The sequence below is a fragment of the Salmo trutta genome, chromosome 15 (assembly GCF_901001165.1).
Source record: "Salmo trutta chromosome 15, fSalTru1.1, whole genome shotgun sequence".
Lineage (NCBI taxonomy): Eukaryota > Metazoa > Chordata > Actinopteri > Salmoniformes > Salmonidae > Salmo > Salmo trutta.
Window position 1 is genome coordinate 20,935,116 of NC_042971.1, and position 26,484 is coordinate 20,961,599.

Sequence of the window (26,484 nt, forward strand, 5' to 3'; positions counted from 1 at the left end):
CAGAAGGTCATACACAGGGGGTCCAAGAAGGCAACAGTAACGTCATCTGGGAGATCAGGCAATAGGTTCAGTCCGGTAGACCGTAAGGAGAGCTGGTTCACTCCATCCTCTGCAGGCAGCCATGGTTCGGAACTCAAGGGCATACTCAGTGGTGGAGCGACGGCCCTGTCGCAGCTCACATAACTGGTCCCCGGTGTGACGACCTGAAACTGAATGGTCGAACACCTCCTTGAAGAGGGCGTGGAAACGTGAATCAGAGGACAGATTAGAACTTTGAGCGGTCCGCAGGGCTGTGACCCAATCCAGAGCTTTGCCTGTGAGTCGGGAGATGACGAAGTCCACCCTGTCTTTGTCTGAGGTGAAGTCAGCAGGGTGATGGTCTATGTACAGGTTACGTTGCATGAGAAATCCTTGACATTTCCCTGGGGAGCCATCGTAATTATTAGACATGGATATGGGGGAGATGAACGAGAGGAGGCTGTGGCACCTGATATCGGTGACGCAGGAATGGACTGGCGAAGGAGGTCGGAGTTCATCGATTCGTTCCTCCTGTCAGGCTAGACATAGCTGGAGCGAGGCTGAATCCACCTGTTGTTTTTTGGTGAGGTATTCTGTAATGAACACGATGGGAAACAGAGAGCTGGTTTCAAGCACAGGGCGCAGCAGGTGTTTATTGTAAAGGACCACAGGAGGGTGCAGGTAGCTGAGTCCAGGGGCAGGCAGAAGGTCATACACATGGGGTCCAAAAAGGCAACAGTACAGGCAGGAAAAAGGCTAGTAACGTAGTCCGGGAGATCAGGCAATAGGTTGATAACAGGAAATCCAATAGGCTAAAGTACAGGCAGGGAATAGGCAAAAAGGCTTCGTTAGTGAGGCAGGCAAAAACTATCATACACGGGAGGATTCAATTACGGGAAAAACAGAGCTTTGAATAGAAGTGTGCCACAAAACAAACAATACCTCACAATGATGGGCTGCAAAGAACTGAACTAAATAGTGTTTGATAATGACATACAGGTGTGTGAACAGGTGATCAGAATTCAGATGATTGGGATCTGGAGAGGGAGCTGCATACAGGGGACCTATGTGTTTGAGAGTGTGAGTCGGAAGCAGACGTTACAGGACCATGTTGTAGACAAGTGAATTTCGCTTTAACGTGTTACCCCCTCAGTTGTACTCGGTGCATCTTTTTTCCCAATAAAATCCATAAATAAATAAATCAATCAACACATGTAGGACTACAGGGCTCTGTTTGGGCGTATTCTAAAAAAAAAAAGAGCTCAACGAAGTTTGAATTTACTTGCTCAAAATATATAAATTCCAAAGCGGCTGACTGAGACTCCCCTTTCTAATACACACTTGTGCTGTTAACAAAAATTTTGGGGATCTTATGGGATCAGATCTGAAAGAACCCTGGCATACCTTGAAAAATAGTCTGTGTAAAATACTTTCAGGGTGAGGAATCACATAACATTAAGGCCAGGATTCAATCCGATCATGCTTTGTCGGCTATTTAAATGTAATTTCTGATTGAGCCAACATATGCAGTGTTACTGTGAATGCCGTCTCCGTGAACACGGGAACATTGCCTTTAAAAGCCGTATAGCTGACAGCGCGATCAGATTGAATTCTGGCCTAAGTTGTGAAATACTGAAATTCCCTTTTAAGTGTCTTTAACGAGTATTTGGGCAATATGTGTGGTCTCATTGCATTGCGAATAAAATGAAAGATAAACATGTGAAACAAGAAGGTATACCAAAATATGCTGCAGTATTTTCGCATCCAAGCCCAGAGAATAATACTCCACCATCAGTGTTTCCAGCCAGCTTCTTTAATCATATTTCCAACTCATATTTCCCTCCCTCCACCCAGTAACATAGACTGAAATAAAATGAAGACATTTTGCAATCTTTCCCTTCATTTTAAACAATAGATCAGTCAAATTTAAATCGCTCATCTAAAAATAACTATTTACGTTTTCAGAGGCAGTGACCATATTAATAGTGCTCATAATAATATAATAAAGTCTAGACAAAAATAATACAAATACAGATTACATTAATATTTTAGGGATACTTTGCAGTCTTATTTTTTCTAATGTTTTAGTAGTTTCTGTTAAAATAATACATGATTGTATGATGTAGAAAGCAGAAGGAAAAAAACAACAAAACCAAGGAAATGTGAAGATTGCTCTTACTTTAAGAGACGCAGTGTTGGTCATTATTGTATTTCTTTTATATTTAAAAGTCAATACAAGTCGCTCTTCTTTTATGTTCACTTCTTTGTTTCCATCCAAGAATCCAAGCCACAACTTTATATTTAAACATTCTTCCAGCTGGGCTAACATTGGAGTGAAATGAATATACAGTATTTGTTGTGCCAGTACTTTCTCAATCCAACCATGAAATCACAGAGGTCTGTGCTCTCACCCCAGAAGCTAAATTTGTGAGTGAAGAGTTCCTCAGTAGCTTGTAGCCAAAGGATGATGTACAGTAACACAGAGTTTGGAGTTCCAAAAACAGAGAAAAGGGAAGGTATACAGCAACTGGGCACATAGCTCGGGGGGATGTTCCCCCGATCTAAGAGGGTCACTGTCAATTAGGAATGGATGAATACCACATTACTTCAGGGGAAAGTCAATAACAGGAACGACGGACTGTCCTCTCGTATTTTGCTATATCACACGTGCTTCCAAAGTGCCACTAATGCCAGCCAGAGGAGATACAGCCACACTGAAAGATTAAGAAAAATTGCTCTTACTAACTACTAACAGTATTTCACTGGGTTGGCAAAGTAGACCTATCTAGCAGACCGAACTGGTCCTTTTTCTTGAGATGCACAACATTTTCCCTTTTTTTGGAGAACTGCTTGTTTTTCTTGAGATCCAATAAATTACTTGAGGACCTCTTAAGGGGATAATCCTAACTTCCACTTCCAATAGTCTTCCACATCTATACATACCGAAGGGAACATTTTAAGTGAAAGTTAAGATTCACTCCAGAACGTCATTATAGGCATGATGGTGGGCTAACTTAACATACTATTATGTTTTGAAGTTAAGTAAAAACCACTGATTAAAATCTCAATGACCATTCTCTAAACTTAAAATGTTTTGTTCTAGCGGATCTTCTGCACACTTCTCACTTTGGTATGCCTTTGCTATGGTACATGATCCTTTAGGCCCAAAGCATTAGCCACCACACGGGGGTGCTTTAAGTTGGACTATAGCATCACGTACAGTTGTGTTTCTGGACCCGGCTGGATAAATTGAAAGTGATGAGTTCCGAAGGCCCAATGCATGCGAGCAATGGGAAGATGACACTTATCCACAGGAGGAAAAAAAGATCTGGTGGTTGAGGGGGGTATAGTCCAATGGTCCTTGTGAGAAGGCTGTGGAGAGTTGTAGCGTTCCTCCCTGATTGCTGTGTGTGCCTGGGAGGGCCTGCGGGGTGTCTCAGTCTCCTCTTTAGGTCAAAGCAGCATTGGAGGGGTGAGGGGGTGAGGTGGGGGGCACCAAGAGGACAGGGAGAGGTGACCAGGTGTCCCCCTCCCTGTCAATGTCACTATTTTGTTCTCTTGTGGTGGAGGATTAGGGGCTCTGTCACCACTAACTCTCATCTGAAGAGAGACAGAAAACAAAGAGAGAAATAGTGAAAACATATTTCCAATTTGCTTTCCTCATCTTGTTTTGCTCTTTGATATCTGACCACAAAACATATTTAAGTGAAATTGCCCGAGAAGCCAGTGTTTGGAGGATATATTGGCACGGGTGTTAGGCCCGAGTTGAGTGCCGCCAAACCGTGCCAATATATCCTCCAAACACCGGTTTTGAGGGCATTATCACTTTTATACAATGGGTTACCAACATATTCAAATAATTATTGACATTTTCATTGTAAACATGATTTTTTACACTATATCATCCTTCCACAACACAAATCTAGGGTTGCTAGAGACGCGGTCCAGTCGTTCAGTCTTTTTGTTCTGTATCTAAGGACGCGACCCAGTCGTTAATTCTAAATGTTCCATTGCCATACTGGCTAGCAACGTTCTAATCCCTTGCTTGCTAGCTAGCCAACTACGGCTAACTTACAGTCACGTCAAACAGTGCAGAAAGAATAACAACAGTAGCTGCATTTGTTTAAGCTGTTTTCAAGTGACATTTATTTGGATACATCCATAACAATGAGCTAATGAGGCACATTTTTCCTGACATAGAAAATGTGCTCTCCCGTCAGGACACTGTTGTTAAGAGGAGCTAGCCAACAACACAGCTAACACAGTCACTTCAAACTGAAGCTGGAAAGACTGCAAACTAGCTGCACTTCATTTCGTTTGACCTTTTTTCAATTGACATTTCTTTGTATATATCCATAAAAACTATGCCAGCTGATTCATGATTTCGACTGGCTGAGAAACGCTGCCTGTCGGTCCCGACTTCCGACATGTTCATTACTATGTGACAGTTGGAGATCAAATTTTAATATTAAAACAATGTTGCAAACGTCGGAGACAGACAGCAAGGTTTATACAAATCTCCGCTGTTAAACTAAATGTTAGTCTAAAAGAAATGTGAGATAATGTCTAGATGCTTTTTATAGTGGAGATCAAGTTTATAACTTCCCTGCCTGAGCTGATGAGACAGCGGATGGCGCAGTCAGATGGAACAGAGGAAATAAGCATTTTAATGCCATAGTTTTAGCTGGGGGTAACTTGTGGAATAGACACCGGCTATGATGTGCTTTTAACAAAATCAGCATTCAGGATTAGACCCACCCGTTGTATAAATGTAGGGTATCCAACAACAAATCTAGTTACAAGTTGTGATACGTATTCTGTTTGTTGTCCCGTGTGTATGGTTTACTCAAACTTCAATGCTTGCAGAAATTACAATGCATTGGTGGAGCACAAGATATCTATGCGCATGTATTACAAAAGCCCTTTCAAGCATCTTGTGCATGCAAACTACTCTTGTATCTGTTCATGATCAGTAAAGTATCAGTGTGTGTCCCAAATGGCACCCTATTCCCTATAAAGCCTTATGGGACCTGGTCAAAAATAGTGCACTATTAAAGGTTATAGGGTGCTATATGGGACGCAATATCAGTAATTCACAGTACCTTTGTTCTCCTCTGTGTCAGTAGCTGTTTCACTCAGCCTTTGGCGCAGTTCATTATACTTGGCTTCCACTTCCTGAAAATAAATTGTTGACAAACTTATCTCTGGTAGAACAGAAGCGATGGATAAAATTAGTGTGTGGATGGATGAATGAATGGATGAATAGAAACATTTAATAGTATGGGCAAAAGCATGAGGGACTGAAATTAAGAATTTGAATGACTTTACTTAAAGCGCTTCTCATACATTTCTGGTACCATGAAGTTCTGGAATGTATAGTAGATGCTTTATGGGCTCTTTTTTTTTTTGCGCTGATAACTTTTTTTGAAATAATTTTTTTCACATAATGTTTCTGCCATTGTTTCCTATGACCGAAAATAACTTCTGGACATCAGAAGAGTGATTGCTAACCTCGATTCGGATGAAGATTTCTACTTCAACAGGTCGGCAGCGCAGGACATACTGCTCACCCCGACTAGGCCCTAATACCCGACACTCGGAAGAGAAAGAGACGGCAATATAGTGACCGACGTGCGGGCACCATAATAAAACTGCGGCGGTGAGTAAATAAACAACCTCCACTCTCTTTTCTATTGGCTATTGTACAATCAATCACTGGAGAACAAACTGGACGAACTCCATTTGAGACTATCCTATCAACGGGACCTGAAGAACTGTAATATCCTATGTTTCTCAGAAACATGGCTAGACAAGGATATGGATAATAAACAATTAGCTGTTTTCTCTATGCATCGGCAGAACAGAACGGCAGCATCGGGTAAGCTCAAGGGGGAGGTGTGCGTCTCTTAACAAGAGCTAGTGCCCAATCTCTAATATTAAGGAAGTCTTGAGATTCTACTCGCCTGAGTTAGAAAACCTCATGATAAGCTGCAGACCATACTATTTACCAAGAGTTTTCATCTACAGTTGAAGTTGGAAGTTTACATACACCTTAACCAAATACATTTAAACTCAGTTTTTCACAATTACTGACATTTAATCCTAGTAAAAATTCGCTGTCTTAGGTCAGTCAGGATCACCACTTTGCTTTAAGAATGTGAAATGTCATTAATAAATGCATCGATGACATTGTTCCCACAGTGACAGTACGTACATATCCCAACCAGAAGCCATGGATTACAGGCAACATTCTCACTAAGCTAAAGGCTAGAGCTGCCACTTCCAAGGAGCGGTACACTAACCTGGACACTTATAAGAAATCCCGCTATGCCCTTCGATGAACCATCAAACAGGCATGGCATCAATATAGGACTAAGATTGACTTCTACTTCACCGGCTCTGAAGCTCGTCGGCAGGGGTTGCAAACTATCATGGTTTACAAAGGGAAACCCAGCCGCGAGCTGCCCAGTGATGTGAGTCTACCAGATGAGCTAAATGCCTTCTATGCTAGTTTTGAGGTAAGCAACACTGAACCATGCGTGAGTGCACCAGCTGTTCTGGACGACTGTGTGATCACACTCTCCTTAGCCGATGTGAGTAAGACCTTCAAACAGGTTAACATTCACAAGGCCGGAGGGCCAGACAGACTACCAGGGTGTGTACTCAGAGCATGCGCTGACCAGCTGGCCAGTGTCTTCACTGACATTTTCAACTTCTCCCTAACCCAGCCTGTAATACCTACATGATTCAAGCAGACCGCCACAGTCCCTGTGCCCAAGAACGCCAAGTTAACCTGCCTATCGCCCCGTAGCGCTCACATCTTGTTGCCATGAAATGCTTTGAAAGGCTGGTCATGGCTCACATCAACATTATCCCAGACACACTGGACCCACTCCAATCTGCATACCGCCCCAACAGATCCACAGATGACACAATCTCTATTGCAGGAACACCCAGGTGAGAATACTGTTCATTGACTCATTGCTTAGCTAAGGACCCTGGGACTGAACACCTCCCTCTGCAACTGGATCCAGAACTTCTTGACGGGACTCCCCAAGGTGGTGAGGGTAGGTAACACATCCACCACACTGACCCTCAACACGGTGGCCCCTCAGGGGTGCGTGCTTAGTCCCCTCCTGTACTCCTTGTTAGCCTACGACTGCGTGGCCGTGCACGACTCCAACACCATCATTAAGTTTGCAGATGACACGACGTGGTAGGCCTGATCACTGACGACGTTGAGGCTGCCTATAAGGAGGATGTCAGAGACCTGGCAGTGTGGTGCCAGGACAACAACCTCTCCCTCAATATCAGCAATACAAAGAAGCTGATTGTGGACTAAAGGAAACAGATGGCTGAGACGGGGCTGAAGTGGAGCTGGTCGAGAGCTTCAAGTTCCTCGGTGTCCACATCAAAGGATCTATCATGGTGCAAACACACCAACACAGTCATAAAGAGGGCACGAGAAACACTCTTCCCCCTCAGGAGGCTGAAAAGATTGGGCATGGGTCCTTAGATCCTGAAAAGGTTTCTACAGCTGCACCGTTGAGAGAATCTTGACTGGCTGCATTACCACTTGACATCCGACCGCAAGATGCTACAGAGGATAGTGCGTAGGGCCCAGTACATCACTGGGGCCGAGCTCCCTGCCATCCAGGACTTCTATACCAGGCGGTGTCAGAGGAAGGCCTTAGAAATTGTCAAAGACGCCAACCACTCAAGTCATAGACTGTTCTCTCTGCTACTCCCAAGCTAGTGGTAGTGATGTACCAAGTCTGGAACCAACAGGACCCTGAACAGCTTCTACCACGAAGCCATAAAACTGCTAAATAGTTGACCAAATAGCTACCCGACCCTTTTTGCACCAACGTTTTTGACTCATCACATACGCTGCTGCTACTGTTTTTTTATCTCACTTTATTCCTAGTTATATGTACATATCTACCTCAATTACCTTGTACCCCTGCACATCAACTTGGTACTGGTACCATATTCATTGTATCTATTATTATTACATAAACTTTTCTATAATTTCTCTATTTTCTTTCTCTCTGCATTGTTGGGAAGGGCCCGTACGTAAGTAAGCATTTCACTGTTAGTCCACACCTGTTGTTTACAAAGCATGTGACAAATACAATATGATTTGATTTTGTGCCGAAGCTGCCCTGAGGCATCCATCAAAGAGCCGTTAAAACTGACCTTAGATCAGACCTGGCTTCAAATACTATTTGAAATCTGTCAAATTCTTTAAGCGTTTACTCTAGCCTGCCTGAAGTGCGAACACAATCAAGCATAGAAAGTATTAGAAATTAGTTCAAATAGTATTTGAACCCAGGTCTGATCTACAGGGGCAACTTCTTCATGGTACTCAAAGGGGGGTTGATGGTGTACCTTCAAGTGCTGCAGGTTGGCCTGCAGCAGGCGGATGTGGGTCATGACCTGGCGGCTGAGGTTGGGGCCAGCATCCCCTGTCTGCGAGGATGAGGAGAGCAGCTTCTTCAGGTCGATGCCCGAGTCCGAGTCCCACTGGGCCCCGCCTCCACCCTTGCCACTCGCCTGACCATCGTCGTCTGTGCTGCTCTCCCCCGAGCCCCCCAGGACAATGTAACTGCCTGGAAAGAGAGAGAGAGAGCAAGAGTCTGATTTATTGCCTGGTCTTGTCCACTCTGTTCTAATGAGTAATGCATGGCTTGTGGACATTGTAGAGGGAAACAGAAGACACAGACGTTTTCCTTAGAGCCTTATCCTTCAAATGGTGGGGTCATAATATTTTGTAGCTTAAACCGTTCAAAAGATGGTTCATTCTTCCTACAAACGTGACTAAGCTCAATTTTTGTATTTTATTTGAGAGTTTCTCGTGACCCCATTTTCAAATCAGGTGACCCCATATGGGGTAGCGACCCTTAGCTTGGGAAATGCCGGTTTAGAGCCATAAAGCAGATAATCTCTGAAAAGTGTAAGTTATGCCCACCTGAGAACTTTTAACGTTCACAATTAAAAAGGAAGAACCTCACATGCATAATGATATCATAAAACGGCTATAAACACAACTTGTTCAGCTATGAGGATATTTGAACAGTACAGATTACAGGGTGAATCCTAACTTCCGCTTAAGTCAAATTCTCCTATTGACATCTAAACATGACTAAGTGAAAATTCGACTTAAGCAGAAGAGGATTGGCCAATAAGTTTTCTGCCCTCCCATGACTTGTCCAGCTCCCTGAATGTCCCAGTTGGCTCACCGTAGGCTTCTTCGAGACATCTGAGGACTATGTCCCCAGACGGGAGTTCCGAGGATCCTGGGGCCCCCTCCTCCCTCCCCGCCTCGGTCCTCTCCGAGGTGCCGTTCTCCGAGGAACCAGGAGAGGATGCTGCTGCGCTCCTAGGGCCCGATATACTGCTGTTGCTGTCCTCTGGGCCCCTCAGTGACGTGGTCCTCAGCAGGCGGGCGCCATGGGCCAAGCCCTTCCTCTGCTCCTTCTCCTTCTTATTCTCATTGTTCTTGTTGCTGCCCTCCTCTCTGCTTGTCATGTGGTTGAGAAGGACCTGCCTCAGGGCTGCCACTGGGAGAAGGAGAGAAAGAGGGCAGTTAATAAAACAAACATATTTATTCAGGGGAACCCAATTGAGACCAGTCTCTCATTTACAATGGTGCCCTGAGGACAAAAGTCATCAAAACAACAAAAATAGATAAAACTACAAAACATCAGGTTATTTCAACAAGTTATAATAATCAATTGAAACAATTGCACACCTCATTGAACTCATTTAACTGAGTTTTAAACTGCCCTACTGGCAACAGGTAATCCAGGTGCATTTTTTTTTTAAGGTATTCCATAACTGGTGTGTTAAAACTGCTACATGGTCATGTTCATTAGGCCAATAAAAGTGTTGAGCTATTAACTGAAATGTTATTTTTTGTTTTTTAAACAACTACAGTAATTGACTGACGGTTCAATTATTTAAATCAGTTTTTTTTCTGTGAGCTCAATGCGCATATTGCAGTTTCTTTAGAGATAAATCAGATCTAGCCTGAACTGTGCTATTGGCGAGCCGTCATTCAGGGTAGGTGGGGCAGGACCTGTTTAGCTAAAAAAAAATGTTTTGCATGTTATTTTGACATTAATTCATGTCACATATCAGTTTGCAAACAATGTCAAAAAAGAAATGATTGAGTTAATTTTATTGTATTTAACCTTAACTAGGCATAAAGCTGCCGCAATAAAGCCACATTCAAAGTCTCTTTCTTGAGTAAGGCATCTCCAAAATGCAGGTATTTCAGCCTAGCTTAGTGCTTTCTGTGGTGGAGGGGCAGCCAGCGGAATATACAGAGCGTAGGCGTTGGTGATATTCTCTTGTTGCGCCGTGATTTGCTCAGTAATCTGTCACTCATCGGGACACTACGTCACCGCAGAATCTACAGAGAGAGCTAGGCAGTTCAAGCCCCTTGGGTGCTTGCCATACATTTACATTAGAAGTGCCCATCCAAGAAGGCTCAAGGTCATTGGCCACAGATAAAATGACGTCAAATCGCATATCTACCGCAGTTTTGATTGGACTGACCATGTTACTTTTAAAATCTTAGCTAGCAAGCTAGACAAGGAGTCATCATCATGAATCACGTTGACTGGCAAATCCTTTTCAATCCTTGTCATATGAAAAAAAGTATAGATAAAAGGTATCGGTGCTCATCGGCAATTGGACATAAACATTACACAAGTTGGAAATTGGAAATTCAACAATCAGTGGTTTGGAAGGAATCAGTGGCTACCTGCAAGCGTCGCAAAGCAATCACTAGCCTGCTATTCAGTGGAGTGGGTGTGTGGTCCAAGTCTGGGTTTAAGGGTCTCTTTTCCAAGCTTAAAAGGATAAACATTCACATGCAACACCATGGATGAGAAAAGGTTGAATACATTGGCCATGCTGGCAATCCAGCATAACTTCTACCCGCGTTCCAAATAACTGAAAACTCAGAACTGGGAAATCTCGACTTCAGTGAGTTCAAGACAACTGGGAACTCGGAAAAAAACTAGCTCCGACTGGGACAAATACGTTCTGAACGGTCATCCAACTCAGAATTCCAAGCCGGGAACTCGGGCCTCTTCGTACAGCTTGCAAACTAAAGATAACTGATGTCATGATTAGACCTTGTTTTTTCCCCCCCCAGAGTTCCCTGTTGTCTTGAAAGCCCCCTTGATGACAAATTTTGCCCACAAGAACAACCGCCACGCCACCTTCCTGTTCAAGTGAGCACAGCACATCAATGTTGAGTCCAAAAATGTCTTGTATGCTTCTGCATAAATTAGCTCATGTGCTTTTCTTCACGAGGAGGAGATACTATATGTTGTTGGGTCTGTAACCATGTTTGCCAGTGACAGTCTATTCCCATTAAAATATTTGTTTTCAACAAAAAGTTCAGTAATAGATCCATGTAATTCCAGTTGATATTGCGAGGGTTGTTATGTTTGCGCAATGCGCTGTCTATGCGTCGGTATATCGTCTATAAAAGTGTATCCTCGTGATTGTATTTTCCTTCAAATAGTAAGCGAACCGCACATCCATCCATCTCTCTCTCTCGAAGAGTCAAGGCCTCAACATCTTGCTGAATTTATCTGAATTTCTGTCGGTGTCCATTTTGAAAGTGCTGAACAAATAGGCCTACCTCGTTGCAGCTCATTTGCTTGCACTTGCTTATACTTAGAGCTAAGTGTTAATTATATAAGAACAAACATCAATATACTGAACATAAATGTAATAATGTTTGAATGGTTCAAAAGTCAAAACTCATGTTGGCGTTCAGTATTATTAAGGACAATGAGGTTCTTATCGACTTACACAAATCCACAGGGAGTCAGTAGAAACCACATTTGTTTAATTAAGCAAGTCAGCCAAATCAGCTATGTTTTTCAAAAAAGGAGGTAAATGAGGGTGAATTAACTGTTTCGCTGCCAGACAAGGCTCCACTGATAGCCAGGTGTAGCGGTGGTAAGGATTCACTCCATGGTGCTGAAATGAAAGCTTTGCTGTTGGGACAGCTTTATGTTTTACAATTGGCTCATTCATCCCCCCTCCTCTCCCCTGTAACTATTCCCCAGGTTGTTGCTGTAAATGAGAATGGTAAAACTGGTAAAATAAAAAAATGTAGGCTCTAAAAGTTTATGTGCACCGTTTGTCACCGTTATAGTGCAATTGATGTATTGTTTAGTGTTGTGTTTTTGGCGTGCTGGTATGCATCCCCCAAACAATTTGAGTTTGCCCCACCAAGATTTACATGCTAAAATCGCCACTGGCGATGTAGTAGGGAGTTGTAATTTTAAACATGCCAATATTATAAAAAGTTTAGCGCATACAATGTGGTAATTAACGACAATGACCATAATCCATTGGGCATCTACTTGCCCGGTCCGTGTTTCTTTTATGCTTGCTACAGAAGAGGCAGAAGAATGCTCGATCGTAAGGGGATATAGAGAGCAGCTGTTGCTTCGCGAGGTATCTCTCCCTGAAAATACACGATCTAAGTGATTGATAGTTGGTATTCAGCAGTCATAAAAGTATGCCTTATTTACTTTGAAAAACGACCAAATACGGATTTTGTCAAACAGCATATGCAGCAGCTCTATGATGGTTAATAAGCAGTCACTACAATCATGTGACTTTTATTAATTGTTTTATTCTGTGTTGTTACAGCATTCAACCCAAAGTAATCGAAACCGAAATCGAAAACTGATTATATTTTCATAATCGAACCAACCTCAAAAAGCACTAATCGCTCAGCACCGGACAATAAGAAACACATTTTTAGTTTCTGTCAACAAAACATTATGATAGTGTCATTCAATCACTATGTGTCATATTGGTTTAACTAAGGCCAAGGTAGTAAACTCACAGGTTCTTAGGGCCTCCTCGGCTCTGGAGGGGGGCATGACGAAGGCGTCATGGGGCTCCTGGTCATCGATGGCAATGCCTTGGCATGACCTCTCCTGGAGTAAGGGCAGTCTGTCTGCCAGCTCTCCAACCAGAAACGCTTCAACTTCCTCCTCGTCTACCTCCTCCTCTTCTTCTCTTCTGTCTAGCAGTAGCGGCAACTCTTCTTCCTTATCGTCTGATTTGATGCTGTCGAATGGGTTGATTGATGTGGGCGTGGCTTGCAGACCAGGCGAGGAAGTGACATATTTTTCTAGGGGACACAGAAACATGGGTAATGAAGTTGTTTTAAAGCTGCATGAAGCATAGTCAAACTCACATAACTTTTCATAGGGTCGAAAAACTTGATTAAATGTCTTGTAATTGATACCTGCGAACTGGATACTTCCCGTGGAAAGGCGGTCTGGGTCTTTGCTCAGTTTGGGTATCCCTGTGCTTATCACCTCCACTGCGTCTCGCTCAGCACTGCAACACACATGATAAATGCACGCACGCACACACGCATAAATTATAAACTAAGGCGATGTGAAACGGGAGCCTATTTTCATTTGACAGCAGAATATATAACAGTTAAATATAAAAAATATGATATATATAAATAGCCAAAAAAGGCCAGTTAACTTACTCGGTCTGAGGTAAAGGTATGATGTTGTGCGGCTTCGTCTTCATGGTGTCTGCCCTCTGCGTTATCAGACACTGCCACCTAGTGGATGGGAGGAGCTATTGAGAAACATTGCAACCAGAGAGATAGAAAGAGAGCCCATCCCGTCTTTCTGTCAAGTGCCATCTATCTCTATGAGAGCAACTTAGCCTGGAGGGACTCGACTTAAAATACAAATAAAACTACGAAAATCCAGCTTTTTCAGAAATATTAGTTGGAGGATCCTGTCCCTGCTTATTTTCCCCTGGAATCCTTCAACTGGAATTTCTGGAAAACCTGGGAACTTTAATAAAGTGTCCAGAATGTTTCAATCCTAGGTCCAGCCAGGTGACAACTGAATGGGAAGTTGAATTAAGTGACTTTGACAGACTTACGTTCTTTGCTCGGACACGGTCTGGGCCATTAGCTCGTAGATCTGGGCTCCATTGTCAGACATGGACAGCACGAAGAAGGACTTGTTGTCTGTCAGGGGAAGAGACAGCATATCATCAGAACATATATTATGACAGTCTGCTATGTTGTCTTTCCTCTCCAAAGCCCACCAGATATAGCCTGCTACCAGATCTGTTTGTGCTGTATAGCCAACTCCAATTTAGCCTGGTCACTTCAGTAAAACAGAATGTGAGCTATTGCAAGATCAAACGGGTTCCACCAAACTTAGTCTTTTTAAAAAAATTTTTTTTACATTTTAGTCATTTAGCAGACGCTCTTATCCAGAGCGACTTACAGTAGTGAATGCATACATTTCATACATTTTTTCTCCGTACTGGTCCCCCGTGGGAATCGAACCCACAACCCTGGCATTGCAAACACCATGCTCTACCAACTGAGCTACACGGGACGTCATTCCAAACATGATGGTTGGCAAGACTGCACAAACAGATCTGGGACCAGGCTACCACAGATATGTTGCTTTAAGCAATTTTATTGGACATTGATTCCAATAAACTTTTCAGTGGGACCCAACATTCAGAATGTGACAGATAGAAATGGAACATATAAAGCTGACACAAATATCCATTCGGCATAACAGAAAATTACATCTGTTCTACAAAAACTATTTCAGAATTTTTGTAAACATTACACACTCCTGAACAACCCTCTTAATTAAACTAAGTGGACGTGGCTTGTTAGTGCTTGCTTGTGTGTCTTTGTATCTTCATGTATCGTGTCTTATGTACTCCTGCAGAATGGATTTCCCTGTGGGAAATAAAATGAATTCAATGGACTCACCGGTGGCCACGGAGCGCACCAGCACTGTGTTGAGCTTGATGATGGGGCTAAAGATGTGCTTGGTGTCGGCGGTGCCCGCCAGGTTCTTGCTGTGGCACTTGAGGACCAACCGCTCGTCCTGCTTCTGCAGCAGCACCAGGATGTCCTCCAGGAGCAGCGTGTACAGCTCTGAGGGCACAGGAGGAAGTTCAACTGTTTAAAGGTCCAATGAAGCCATTTTTTCTCTCAATATCAAATAATTTACGGGTAACAATTAAGTACCTTTAGTTTGATTGTTTTGCAATTAAATTGGTAAAAATGTCTCAAGCAAGAATTTTGCTAGGAATGTCTGGGAATGGTCTGAGTGGGAAACTGGAAATTAGCTGTTATTGGCAGTGAGGTTTGGAACTCTTTCTTATTGGTCTCTTAACTAATTTACCACCTGGTGATGTCAGAAGGGTACTCATGCTACTTTTTGTTGATTAATTGGTAGTAATGTATGGGAACATTTTGTATCAATAAAATGTATTTATAAAGCCTTTTTTTACATCAGCCGATGTCACAAAGTGCTATACAGAAACCCAGCCTAAAACCCCAAACAGCAAGCAATGCAGATGTAGAGGCACGGTAGCTAGGAAAAACACCCTAGAAAAGCAGGAACCTAGGAAGAAACCTAGAGAGGAATCAGGCTCTGACGGGTGGCCAAGTCCTCTTTTGGCTGTGCCGGGTTGAGATAATAACAGTACATGGCCATGATGTTCAAACGTTCATAGATGACCAGCAGGTTCAAATAATAATAATCACAGTGGTTGTAAAGGGTCAGCACCTCAGGAGTAAATATCAGTTGGCTTTTCATAGCCGAGCATTCAGAGTTAGACAGCAGGTGTGGTAGAGAGTATCTCTCAGTCCTGGCGTTTGGTATAGAGAGCAGATGGTTTACAACACACAGAAAAGCACTTACACTAGAGAGGACAAGCTAGTGCTTATGTAGGCTAAAACTAGCATGTGTACCCTTTTGTTTTCTACTGTATGTTGTAGCCAGCATTAGACGATGACAACTCAAGTGTACCAAAGGGCTAAGCTGAAAATGATATTAGACATTGTCCTAAAGGAGAAAAAAAAAGACTACATTATCAAAATTTCTACACCGCTAAAACACATTATGTTAAATTGTGGGCACCTACCGATTGTCTTGTCTTTGTTGACCTTCCAGGAGAGAGGTCCCTCGTGCACCATCTTCCTCTTGGTCAGGTCCAGGCTCTACAGACACACAATTTTATTTTATTTATTTTTATCAGGTAAGTTGACTGAGAACACATTCTCATTTACAGCAACAACCCGGGGAATGGTGGCCATGATGGTATGAGGGCCAGATTGGGAACTTAGCCAGGACACCAAGGTTTACACTCCTACTCTTACTATAAGTGCCATGCAATCTTTAGTGACCACAGAAAGTCAGAACACCTGTTTACCATCCCATCTGAAAGACCGCACCTTACACAGGGCAATGTCCCCAATCACTGCTCTGGGGCATAGAGTACCACAGTATGAGTGATAATAACCATAAAACCTAGTGGTCAAACAGGGAAATGGTTCTAATCCTTTTTTCCATCATTCAATTTTCCCATAAAGATTTTTAGAAAGACTTAAAATAAATAAAGGTGAAATAAATAAATAAATAATAAATAAAAAATAATCTTCCGTGTAGGCTTACCCTGGCGTGATGTTTTGATAACCGTGCAAATAGGACTAGGTGACTTTTATGAATATATTCGCCTGTATTTACCCCCCCAAAAATGGAATGCTAATTGGCTGCCAATGAGGCTATCATAAAGAACTACAAATGCCATGATGATCTGGACGAGCCTGACAATCGAGGCAAATGTAAGAATCTTTGGATTAACTATCTAATGTTAGCTAAATTTAGTAATGAATAAATTGGCTAAATGTATTTAATTTGACAATTCTGTGAACTATCTTGTGGAAGTTTTAAATTGGCACAATACCTGTTAGCAAAGGTGTCAGCTAGAGATGATGTGCAGGAGCTTGCAGGGATTTGTAGTCTTGCATGATGTCTACTTTGATGCTAATTAGCATTTTCAAATCTGAGAGTAAATAAAGAGGAATATATTGATAAAAGTCAACTTGTCCGAGAGAGATTTACATGGTTATCAAAACGTCATGCCAGGGTGAGCCTACACGAAACACAGCCCTTATTTTAAGTGATTCTAATATCCCCTATGGGAAAAAACAATTGGAACCATTTCCCTGTTTGAATGCTAGGTTTTATGGCCTCCACTATGGGCTCTATTGGGATTTTATTTTTTGACCAGAGGAAAGAGTGCCTCCTACTGACCCTCCAACACCACTTCCAGCAACATCTGGTATCCCATCCAGGGACTGACAAGGACCAACCCTGCTTAGCTTCGGAAGCAAGCCAGCAGTGGGATGCAGGGTGGTATGCTGCTGACGACACTGACACGGGCGTACACACGGGCGTACTGACACCACGCCAGCGCACACATCAGAACAGGCACCTTTCTAAAGCTTTATGCCAACCGGGGTTGTTGCCAATGAGCATATGTCATTAATCAACTTCCCTGGTCAAATAAAGGTACATGCATGTAAATAAATGGTGAGACAAGTGGAGGAATAGAGGAGTTGAGTCTCACCTTGAACTCTGAGATCATTGGGTTCTCACTCTGTTTGAGTGAGGACAGGTCCAGGCGTCTTTGGTAGTCCTCTAACCTCTGTAGCGAGAAGAGCACACAGACTTATCAGCACTGGCTAGACAGGACCTATTCAGTCCCTTAGCTGATATATTGTGGTAGAAAGGTGGCAGGCATAAGAGTTGCACTGTTTACTATATTTTACATGAATACTGTTTACACAGGGAACTCATGTATTCGTTTAACCACTTATTGCCAGAGCAATACATCAATTATTAACATTTTAATACAATTTGAGGCTGGGGTGGTGGTGGACTAGCAGAAAACAGACAACGCATAGCAGGTGGCTGCAATAGTTACAGCAGCAGCAATATTAAGCAGAAAAGACAAACCAATCGCATAGCTAGGATGTGTGCACAACTGGTCAATTTAAATAGACTGCCATATTAAGGAAGGACATGTTGTTTGAATCCCTTTATGCAAACACTTGAGTTTCCCATCTGAACTGGCTTCGCAAACAGTTTTCAACCGATTCATTTAATATACACCATCAACATGACTGCACCATGACAACTGTTGGTGTAGCTCAGCTGTGGGCATGTGTCTAGTCCCAGTGGTTCTCCTCTCCATAGTCAGTTACCTGTTTGTTCTCTGCCTCTTTCACTGTCTGGTTGACATAGTTGAGGATCTTCCTGCAGCACTCCCCGGCCCTCTTCACCTTGTCCCTCTCCGCTGCATCCTCTGTCAGGAAAAAAAACCACACAAACTGATGATATCAGTCTTATGGATTGGACCAGAAAAGTGCACTACAATATTCTGGTGTGTATCAAATAAGTGCACTGCTATCTTAAGGAGTGGTCCAAATAAGCAGAGTCGGCTCTATGGGGTGGCAGAGCCAGGCATGGACCCCCCACCCAGTTGTTTCCCCATAAACATAACAAATGGTATATGAATTACAATGCCTGGTTTTGCCAATGTACGTTGTCGGACCTGCCAGTAGTACAGACCAGGACATAGGCTATGCCCAGTGTGCGCTCATGACCTGAGAAAGGGGGAGGGAGTGGGGATGTAATATTTAGTAGTTTAAATCCAAAAATGCATTCTGATTGTCATAAGGTGGCCCAGCAGACTGCTGGGCCAACCACCGAGGTTGAGGGGCCTAGCAGCAAATGTAATACCGCTCATCCCCCACGCTGCCTGCTGACCAACAAGATTGAGAAGAGCCAGGGCCTAGCACCAGCAGGATGAGGGTGACATCACAACTAGCACCTGCACCTCCGTTACTCCAGCCAGTAGCCCCTGACGACCTGTTGGATCTAACCAACGAACCACAACCAGTGGAAGCAGTTTATCGATTCTTGCAAAGTGAAATCGTAACCACAGCCCCACTCAGTGCTCTTGAAGGTTACGGCGGGCTTTTGTCAGCAATTCCGACTGTGCTGTTGTCACCGGAACATGGATTTGGATAACCATTTGGGACATCTAGAGCAATGTGCGAAAATTCCTTCTCCACTCTGAACAACGTATTCAGTGAACACAGAATGTTACATCAAAGAAAAGCCCAGCTTGTCTAGCTGGCATTTGATAGGGGGCCTGACAAGTACATTTCGCCAGGAAGGAAAATGGAATCAGAAACTTCATGAGATTCAACACAACATGGAGGAGGCTGCAACTCGTGTAAATGGTAAGCTACAACCTTTATGGGCCTCCGTGCCAGAATTATGAATGAATTGATTTTCCCTCATGTTCCCCTGGTTGTTTGGCAGATTTTTTTTTATGTAACATAGTTTTAGATGTTTGCTTTTTACTTCAATGCATCTTTTAGATTTATCTGTGATTCTTAATGTCATTGCTTGCGTTTGTGGGTCTAATTGCTATTGATAGATATACAGCTTTTGTTATTTGATGGGTATAGGGACAATGACCAATGTAGTGTTTCGGTTGTGCTCTGTGGTGACGATGAAATTGGCAGAGCATCCAACGTTATCCTTTCATCGCACTGACTGGTGGTAGCCTTCTTTCAATGGTTATGGCATGTGCTGTTTTAATGAGCGCATCTTGGGCTACCAGTCTTCGTGGGCTTTTCTTCAACAGTGCGTGTTTTCTTGTGTACAAAATGACGGTTGTTGTGTATGGTGCATTCGGAAAGTATTTAGACCACTTGTCTTTTTCCACATTGTTACGTTACAGACTTAACGCTAAAATTGATGCATTTTTTTTCTTCTTCTTCTCAGCAATCTACACACAATACCCTATAACGATAAAGTAAAAACAGGTTTTTAGAAATGTTAGAACATTTAAAAAAAACTAATTAAAAAAAAATTAAATATCACATTTACTTAAGTATTCAGACCCTTTACTCAGTACTTTGAGTCTTCTTGGGTATGGTGCTAGAAGCTTGACACACCTGTATTTGGGAAGTTTCTCCCATTCTTCTCTGCAGATCCTCTCAAGCTCTGTCAGGTTGAAAGGGGAGAGTCATTGCACAGCTATTTTCAGGTCTCTCCAGAGATGTTCGATCTGGTTTAAGTCCAGGCTCGGGCTGAGCCACTCAAGGACATTCACAGACTTGTCCCAAAGCCACTCCTGCGTTGTCTTGGCTGTGTGCTTAGGGTCGTTGTCCTGTTGGAAGGTGAACCTTCGCCCCAGTCTGAGGTCCTGAGTGCTCTGGAGTAGGTTTTCATCAAGGATCTCTCTGTACCTTGCTCCGTTCATTGCTCCGTTCATCTTTCCCTCAATCCTGACTAGTCTCTCAGTTCCTGCCGCTGAAAAACATCTCCACAGCATGATGCTGCAACCACCATGCTTCACTGTAGGGATGGTGCCAGGTTTCTTCCAGATGTGACGCTTGGCATTCAGGCCAAATAGTTCAATCTTGGTTTCATCAGACCAGAGAATCTCGTTTCTCATGGTCTACGAGTCCTTTAGGTGCCTTTTGGCAAACTCCAAGTGGCTGTCATGTGCCTTTTAAATGAGGAGTGCCTTCCGTCTGGTCACCCTACCATAAAGGCCTGATTGGTGGGGAGCTGCAGAGATGGTTGTCCTTCTGGAAGGTTTTCCCATCGCCACAGAGGAACTTTGGAGCTCTGTCAGAGTGACCATCGGATTCTTGGTCACCTCCCTGACCAAGACCATTCTCCCCCGATTGCTCAGTTTGGCCGGGTGGCCTGCTCTAGGAAGAGTCTTGGCGGTTCCAAACTTCTTCCATTTAAGAAAGATGGAGGCCAGAGTGTTCTTGTGGACCTTAAATGCTGCAGTAATTTTTTCGTACTCTTCGCCAGATCTGTGCCTCGACACAATCCTGTCTCAGAGCTCTACGGACAATTGCTTCGACCTCATGGCTTGTTTTTTGCTCTGACATGCACTGTCCAATGTGAGAACTTATATAGGCAGGTGTGTGCCTTTCCAAATCATGCCCCATCATTTGAATTTACTACAGGTGGACTCCAATCAAGTTATAGAAACATCTCAAGGATGATCAAGGGAAACAGGATGCACCGAGTCTCATAGCAAAGGGTCTGAATACTTATGTAAATAAGGTATCTGATTTACAATTTTTATAAATAAAAAACTATTTTTGCTTTGTCATTATGCGGTATTGTGTATAGACTGAGGAAGTTTTAAAAAACATATTTTAGAATAAGGCTGTAATGTAACAAAACGTGTAAAAAGCGAAGGGGTCTGAATACTTTTCGAATCCACTGTATATGGCTGCATTTCAGATAGGTCTATATATTTTTTTTACATTTTGTACAGTATGTAGGACCAATACCATGTGTAGCCTACTAAAACAAGTAGGCAAACTTTCCCTCTTATCATTCATTTGCATTACACAGTCATTGTGTGATAGGCTACTGTAAAAGTGATGTCAATACTATGAAAACGACACAAAGCCTACTTTTTCGCCCAATCCCTGCTCTCTTGCAATAGTGTGTGTGTTGCTCTCAGAATAGGCATTTACTCTTATTCGCGGCAAATTCAAATTAGCAGTGGTTGAAAAAGTACCAAATTGTCATACTTGAGTAAAAGTAAGAATGCCTTAATAGAAAATGACTCAAGTAAAAGTGAGTCACCCAGTAAAATACTACTTGTGTGACGTGATGAGGTTGGACCCAGGAGCAGAGAAGAGACCAGACAAGGAATCAGTGGTTTAGGATAAACGTAAATACTTTACTGAGAAACGGCAACAGAAGGATCACAGTAACACTGGGAAAACAACAAATACTAGGGCTGCTGTCCTAGTATTTGTCCACTTACCCTTGCCTTATGCCCTTGGGGGAATCCCCATCGCCATCTTGGAGAGCAGTCCAAATGATTAGCCAAGCAAGGGAAGTTTGCAACATAAGCCCCTCAGCCCCCGTTTTTAGTTGGCTTTGTGAGTGTACAATTATGTTCACTCCGGGGCCTGAAACTCCCCATAATTCAATTTGCGACGAAAAACAACATCAATGGAGAGTTCAGCATACAAGTGGAAGTAAAAACGAATGCAAATAAGTTCGAAATTGTGCTACTAATGCACATGACGGCACAAATACTTCTTGTAAAAAGTAAATATGTTTTTGATTGGTTATCTTTTGGAAATTGTAGAAATAAAACATTGTCCTTCTTCAGAAATTCCAGCTAGGCAGGCTAACGTTAGTTAGCTAATTAATTTGCGAGCTATCATACAGTAGGCGTATATTAATAGTTCTATATTTAATATAAGTAGACATGCACTCATAATTGACTATAGCGCATATAAAGCACCCACAAGCTACCTGTGGCTGAAAACACAACAATCACGGGATGAACGAATGACGCATTTCCAGCCAAGGGTGGTCCATTTAAAAATCATTCATTCTTCCCTCCCTCCCTCACCCCTTGCCCTGCAAGTGTATACTCGTCAGACGTCATGATACGTCATCAGAAGTGTCCACATAATTTGAGGGCTGAGGGGATAGGGTGTCTTTTAAGTGTTTGGACCGCAGCCTAGGGCTCGAAAAACTCACTCAGGAGACAAACACACATGGCAAAGGGAAACAGAAAACACACCTCTCTTAACAGGGAAATCATAATTAGTGAACACACCTGTCATTAATGTCTCTAGGACGGTTTCTGCCGCCCTCTGGTGACAGGAGAAACCATGAAAACTTGAGTAAACGTCTAAAAGTATTTGCTTTTAAATATACTTAAGTACCAAAAGTAAATGCAATTGCAAAATCATACTTAAGTTTTAAAAGTAAAACTATACATTATTTGTTTTTGTTAATTTACAGATAGCCAGGGGCACACTCTAACGCTCAGACATAATTTGCAAACAAAGCATTTGTGTTTTGTGAGTCCGCCAGATCAGAGGCAGTAGGGATGACCAAGGATGTTCTCTTGATAAGTGTGTGAAATTGACCATTTTCCTATATCCAGTTAAGTACTTTCGGGTGTCAGGAAAAATGTATGGAATAAAAAGTTTTAAAAAATCTTTAGGAATGTAGTGAAGTAAAAGTAAAATGTTTTCAAAAATATAAATAGTAAAGTCAGATACCCCAAGAAACTACTTAAGTAGTACTTTCGAATATTTTAACTTAAGTACTTTACACCACTGCAAATTAGCTACTGCCATGTAGGACATTTCACATCAGCTATTACTATAGAATATGCACTTAGTTTGATTTAGTTTTCCTTACTGAAACTCTCCCACACAGAAAATATTGCGCACCTGGAGAAGTGGCGGCTTGGTTACGGTCATTGCGTAGTGTGTCAAATTCGACAGAAACGAAGCCTATAGTTCTAATTATTGAAGTTTAAGCGACGAAGCCTGTAAGAATATTTGATAAGCTAGTGGTGCTCACCCTTTCGAGTTGATCTGTGTGTGTTGGTAGGCGCAAATTATGTGTTAGCCTAATGCAGCTATGGTTGCATTTCAGGTACACATGTTGTATTGGGGTGCATACTGTATCTTTCTGTTGTTATTATATAAAGCGACAGTTGTTGATGTGAACGGCTACATTTCAGATACATTTTGTACATTTGAACAGTAGTAGGACTAATCCACCTTGTGTTATTAAGGCGCTAAAGCAATACTAGTTGTGCCCTTCTATGGATTTAAAATCCCCCCTCAGGCATGTCATCCTGGAGCTGGGCCTGCAAATAAGTGCAATACAGTCTTATGGAGTGGGCCAAATAAGTGCACTTCAAGACCAAGAATGTGAAGGGATGGGATGATGATGCCGGCTTCATTTATAGCCTAATCTTCAGAATCATTTCTTCTTCAGATTTTACAATCTCTGATTGTAAAAGTTTGAGTAGCTAAATCTGCAGTACTGCCATTGAAAAAGGCTTTCATTTAGTTCAGTAATGTTATTAAATATTAGAAGATCATAGGGCTTGGAAATACACTCCTCTTCAATCAACCATAAAGAAATGCAATACTTATCTTCCAACAGGTGAACTCAGAAGAAGAGCGATACAACTTATTCCAAATTCTTTTCAGGCCCAAGTCTCAACCTTTATTAGTTGTGTGGACAGAAATGGTGTTTTATAGTGGTGTCTGTGTACTGTACCTGTGTACTTTGCTATGCTCTCCAGCAGTAGCGGATACTTGGTCAGCCTCTGCATCTCCACTGGAATGATATCCTTCAGCTGCAGTCTGCGACACAGACGGTTGCTCTCAGCCTCCTTCGGGACGAGAGACACACCCGAGTCAATACTACAGTCACTCACTCCAGATCACCTCAGTTCATCCATGTCTTGAACCTCCCCATCTATAACTGAGCTTGTATGGTTACGATGATGCCCACTAAATCCCGCTTGAGGGAGTGAATAACGTTGTATTGTTCTATATTGAATTGCAAAGTATAGTGTAGTGCAGTATAGTATAATACTGTATATTGCACTACATTAGTATAGTATAATAAAGTATTGTATAGTACATCATAACATAGTATAATATAGTTTAGAAAAGCATAGTATAGTTTGGTATACATGGGTTGCACCTCATGTCATTGTTATGAACATTCGTAAGACGGCTCATCCATGGGGGCTAATGATTGTTTAGTCTAAATTACACTATAGTGGCTTGGAAATACGATGACATTGCTAAAGTAGGCGAATAGTTAGTAGGAAACAAAAAATAATATTAGGATGTCATCAAATTGAATTTAAAACAATATTGTCATTCGCAATAGAAAAGTTAGCTAGCTAAAATCCGGTGCGTTCCCCTCAATCTTACCTATCTAGCTAACGTTGTACTACATCTAAAGTCAATCTGACGACATCACAATGACGACAAAAGTCCGTTTTTTTCTATAAATGTTTAGCTTCCTATAGAAATGTAATTGTGTGTCCAAGCCACTATAATGCGCTTCAGACAAAATCTAAATTAGCAGCAATTATGAATGCATTGAGTAGAACGTCCAATCCTCAAGAGAACCTTCACAACAAAATTGTGACGCAACATGCAACCCATGACAAGTATAGTATAATATAGTATAGTTAAGTATATTGTGTCGTACCTGCATAAAGGAGGTGAAGCGCTGGTCCTTCTTCTGCCGGGTCTTGATGAGTTCCAGGGCGAAGGGCTGGTTACTGCAGAAGGTGCCCACCGCCCGCTTGATCTTCTCCTCCTCGCCATCACTGAACTACACATGCACACACAGAGGGACATGGTAACATGTGCAAAAACACATACGCACGGAGGGACATGGACACACCCGTGCGCACGGAGGGACATGGACACACCCGTGCGCACGGAGGGACATGGACACACCCGTGCGCACGGAGGGACATGGACACACCCGTGCGCACGGAGGGACATGGACACACCCGTGCGCACGGAGGGACATGGACACACCCGTGCGCACGGAGGGACACAAAGACAAATACACGCACGGGCATGGACAGACAAACACACACACATGTACACAGAAAATGACACGCACAACAATGTTATCCCAATGGCTTTTGGATGTACAGTAATACTCCCCCCTCTCCTCTCCTGCAGTGACGGAAAGTTTGCCCCAAATGGCCCATAGGGCTCTGGTCAAAAGTAATGCACTATAAAAGGGAATAGGGTGCCATTTAGGATGCAAGTCGAGTCTTTTCTTACCCAAGCTAGTAGATCGTCTCCTATCAGGTCTATCACTGACGTCTCGTTCTTCTTCCGAATGACTGTCACCTGTTCTGTTATCGACACTAGGGAGGAAGAAAAAGAGAAAAGCGATTACATGAAATGCGATAGCAAGGATTGGATATGCACAACATAAAAAGTCAGGGAAAATAATACATCTGTTTGGGAATAGGTTCATATCAATGATTTAGGAAGTGAAAATGGAAGTGGAAGTTAGGATTAGCCCTGAGAGAGGAGTTTAACCAACACTGACATACACACAGCGTACCATGTAGCTGGACAATCTCCTCTAGGTTAGTGAAGATGTGTTTAATGTCTCCAGGAGGCAGGATGCTGTCTCGGGTTAGTTTCTGGTAGAACACGTTGTCCAGCACCTTCAACATCCTCAGGTGGGCTCGCTCTGTGTAGAACAGCTCTGTGGAGACACGCACAAAGTCAGACCCAAAGAATTAAACAGAACAAGACTGCTGTCAGCACATTCTAAAGCTATGCAGGTCTATGACATCAGCCACTAGGGTGTGTCTAATCCTAATCCTAAATCCATGGCATTAAAATGCCTATTTCCTCTGCTCCATCTGACTGCGCAATCCACTGTCTCATCAGCTCAGGCAGGGAAGTTATAAACTTGATCTCCACTATAAAAAGCATACAGACATTATCTCACATTTCTTTTAGACTAGCATTTAGTTTTCAACAGCGGAAATTTGTATGAACCTTGCTGTCTGTCTCTCCGACATTTACAACATTGTTTCAATGAACGTGTAGGGGTTGAAAGTCAGGACGAGAGAGAGAGAGGCAGGCAGCGTTTCTCAGCCATTCGAAATCATGAATCAGCTGGCATCATTTTTATGGATATATACAAAGAAATGTCAATTGAAAAAAGGTCAAACGAAACGAAG

The 26,484-nt window shown here is 42.6% G+C and overlaps 1 protein-coding gene across 1 annotated transcript in view; it reads right to left on the minus strand.

The window, feature by feature from the left end:
* Positions 1-1,815: 1,815 nt before the first annotated feature.
* LOC115149633 (rho guanine nucleotide exchange factor 12) overlaps positions 1,816-26,484 on the minus strand; it is a 138,482-nt gene continuing 113,813 nt past the window's right edge. Inside the window, exons 25-40 of the mRNA XM_029692584.1 lie at positions 25,854-26,000; positions 25,565-25,650; positions 24,972-25,097; positions 24,021-24,135; positions 18,125-18,225; positions 17,488-17,565; positions 16,000-16,075; positions 14,837-15,004; positions 13,978-14,065; positions 13,568-13,645; positions 13,313-13,407; positions 12,905-13,195; positions 9,261-9,581; positions 8,410-8,630; positions 5,121-5,193; positions 1,816-3,618 (exon numbers count right to left, since the gene is read on the minus strand). Coding sequence (XP_029548444.1) covers positions 3,608-3,618; positions 5,121-5,193; positions 8,410-8,630; positions 9,261-9,581; positions 12,905-13,195; positions 13,313-13,407; positions 13,568-13,645; positions 13,978-14,065; positions 14,837-15,004; positions 16,000-16,075; positions 17,488-17,565; positions 18,125-18,225; positions 24,021-24,135; positions 24,972-25,097; positions 25,565-25,650; positions 25,854-26,000 — 2,075 coding nt within the window. The 3' untranslated portion in view covers positions 1,816-3,607. The remainder of the gene's footprint in view (positions 3,619-5,120; positions 5,194-8,409; positions 8,631-9,260; positions 9,582-12,904; positions 13,196-13,312; positions 13,408-13,567; positions 13,646-13,977; positions 14,066-14,836; positions 15,005-15,999; positions 16,076-17,487; positions 17,566-18,124; positions 18,226-24,020; positions 24,136-24,971; positions 25,098-25,564; positions 25,651-25,853; positions 26,001-26,484) is intronic.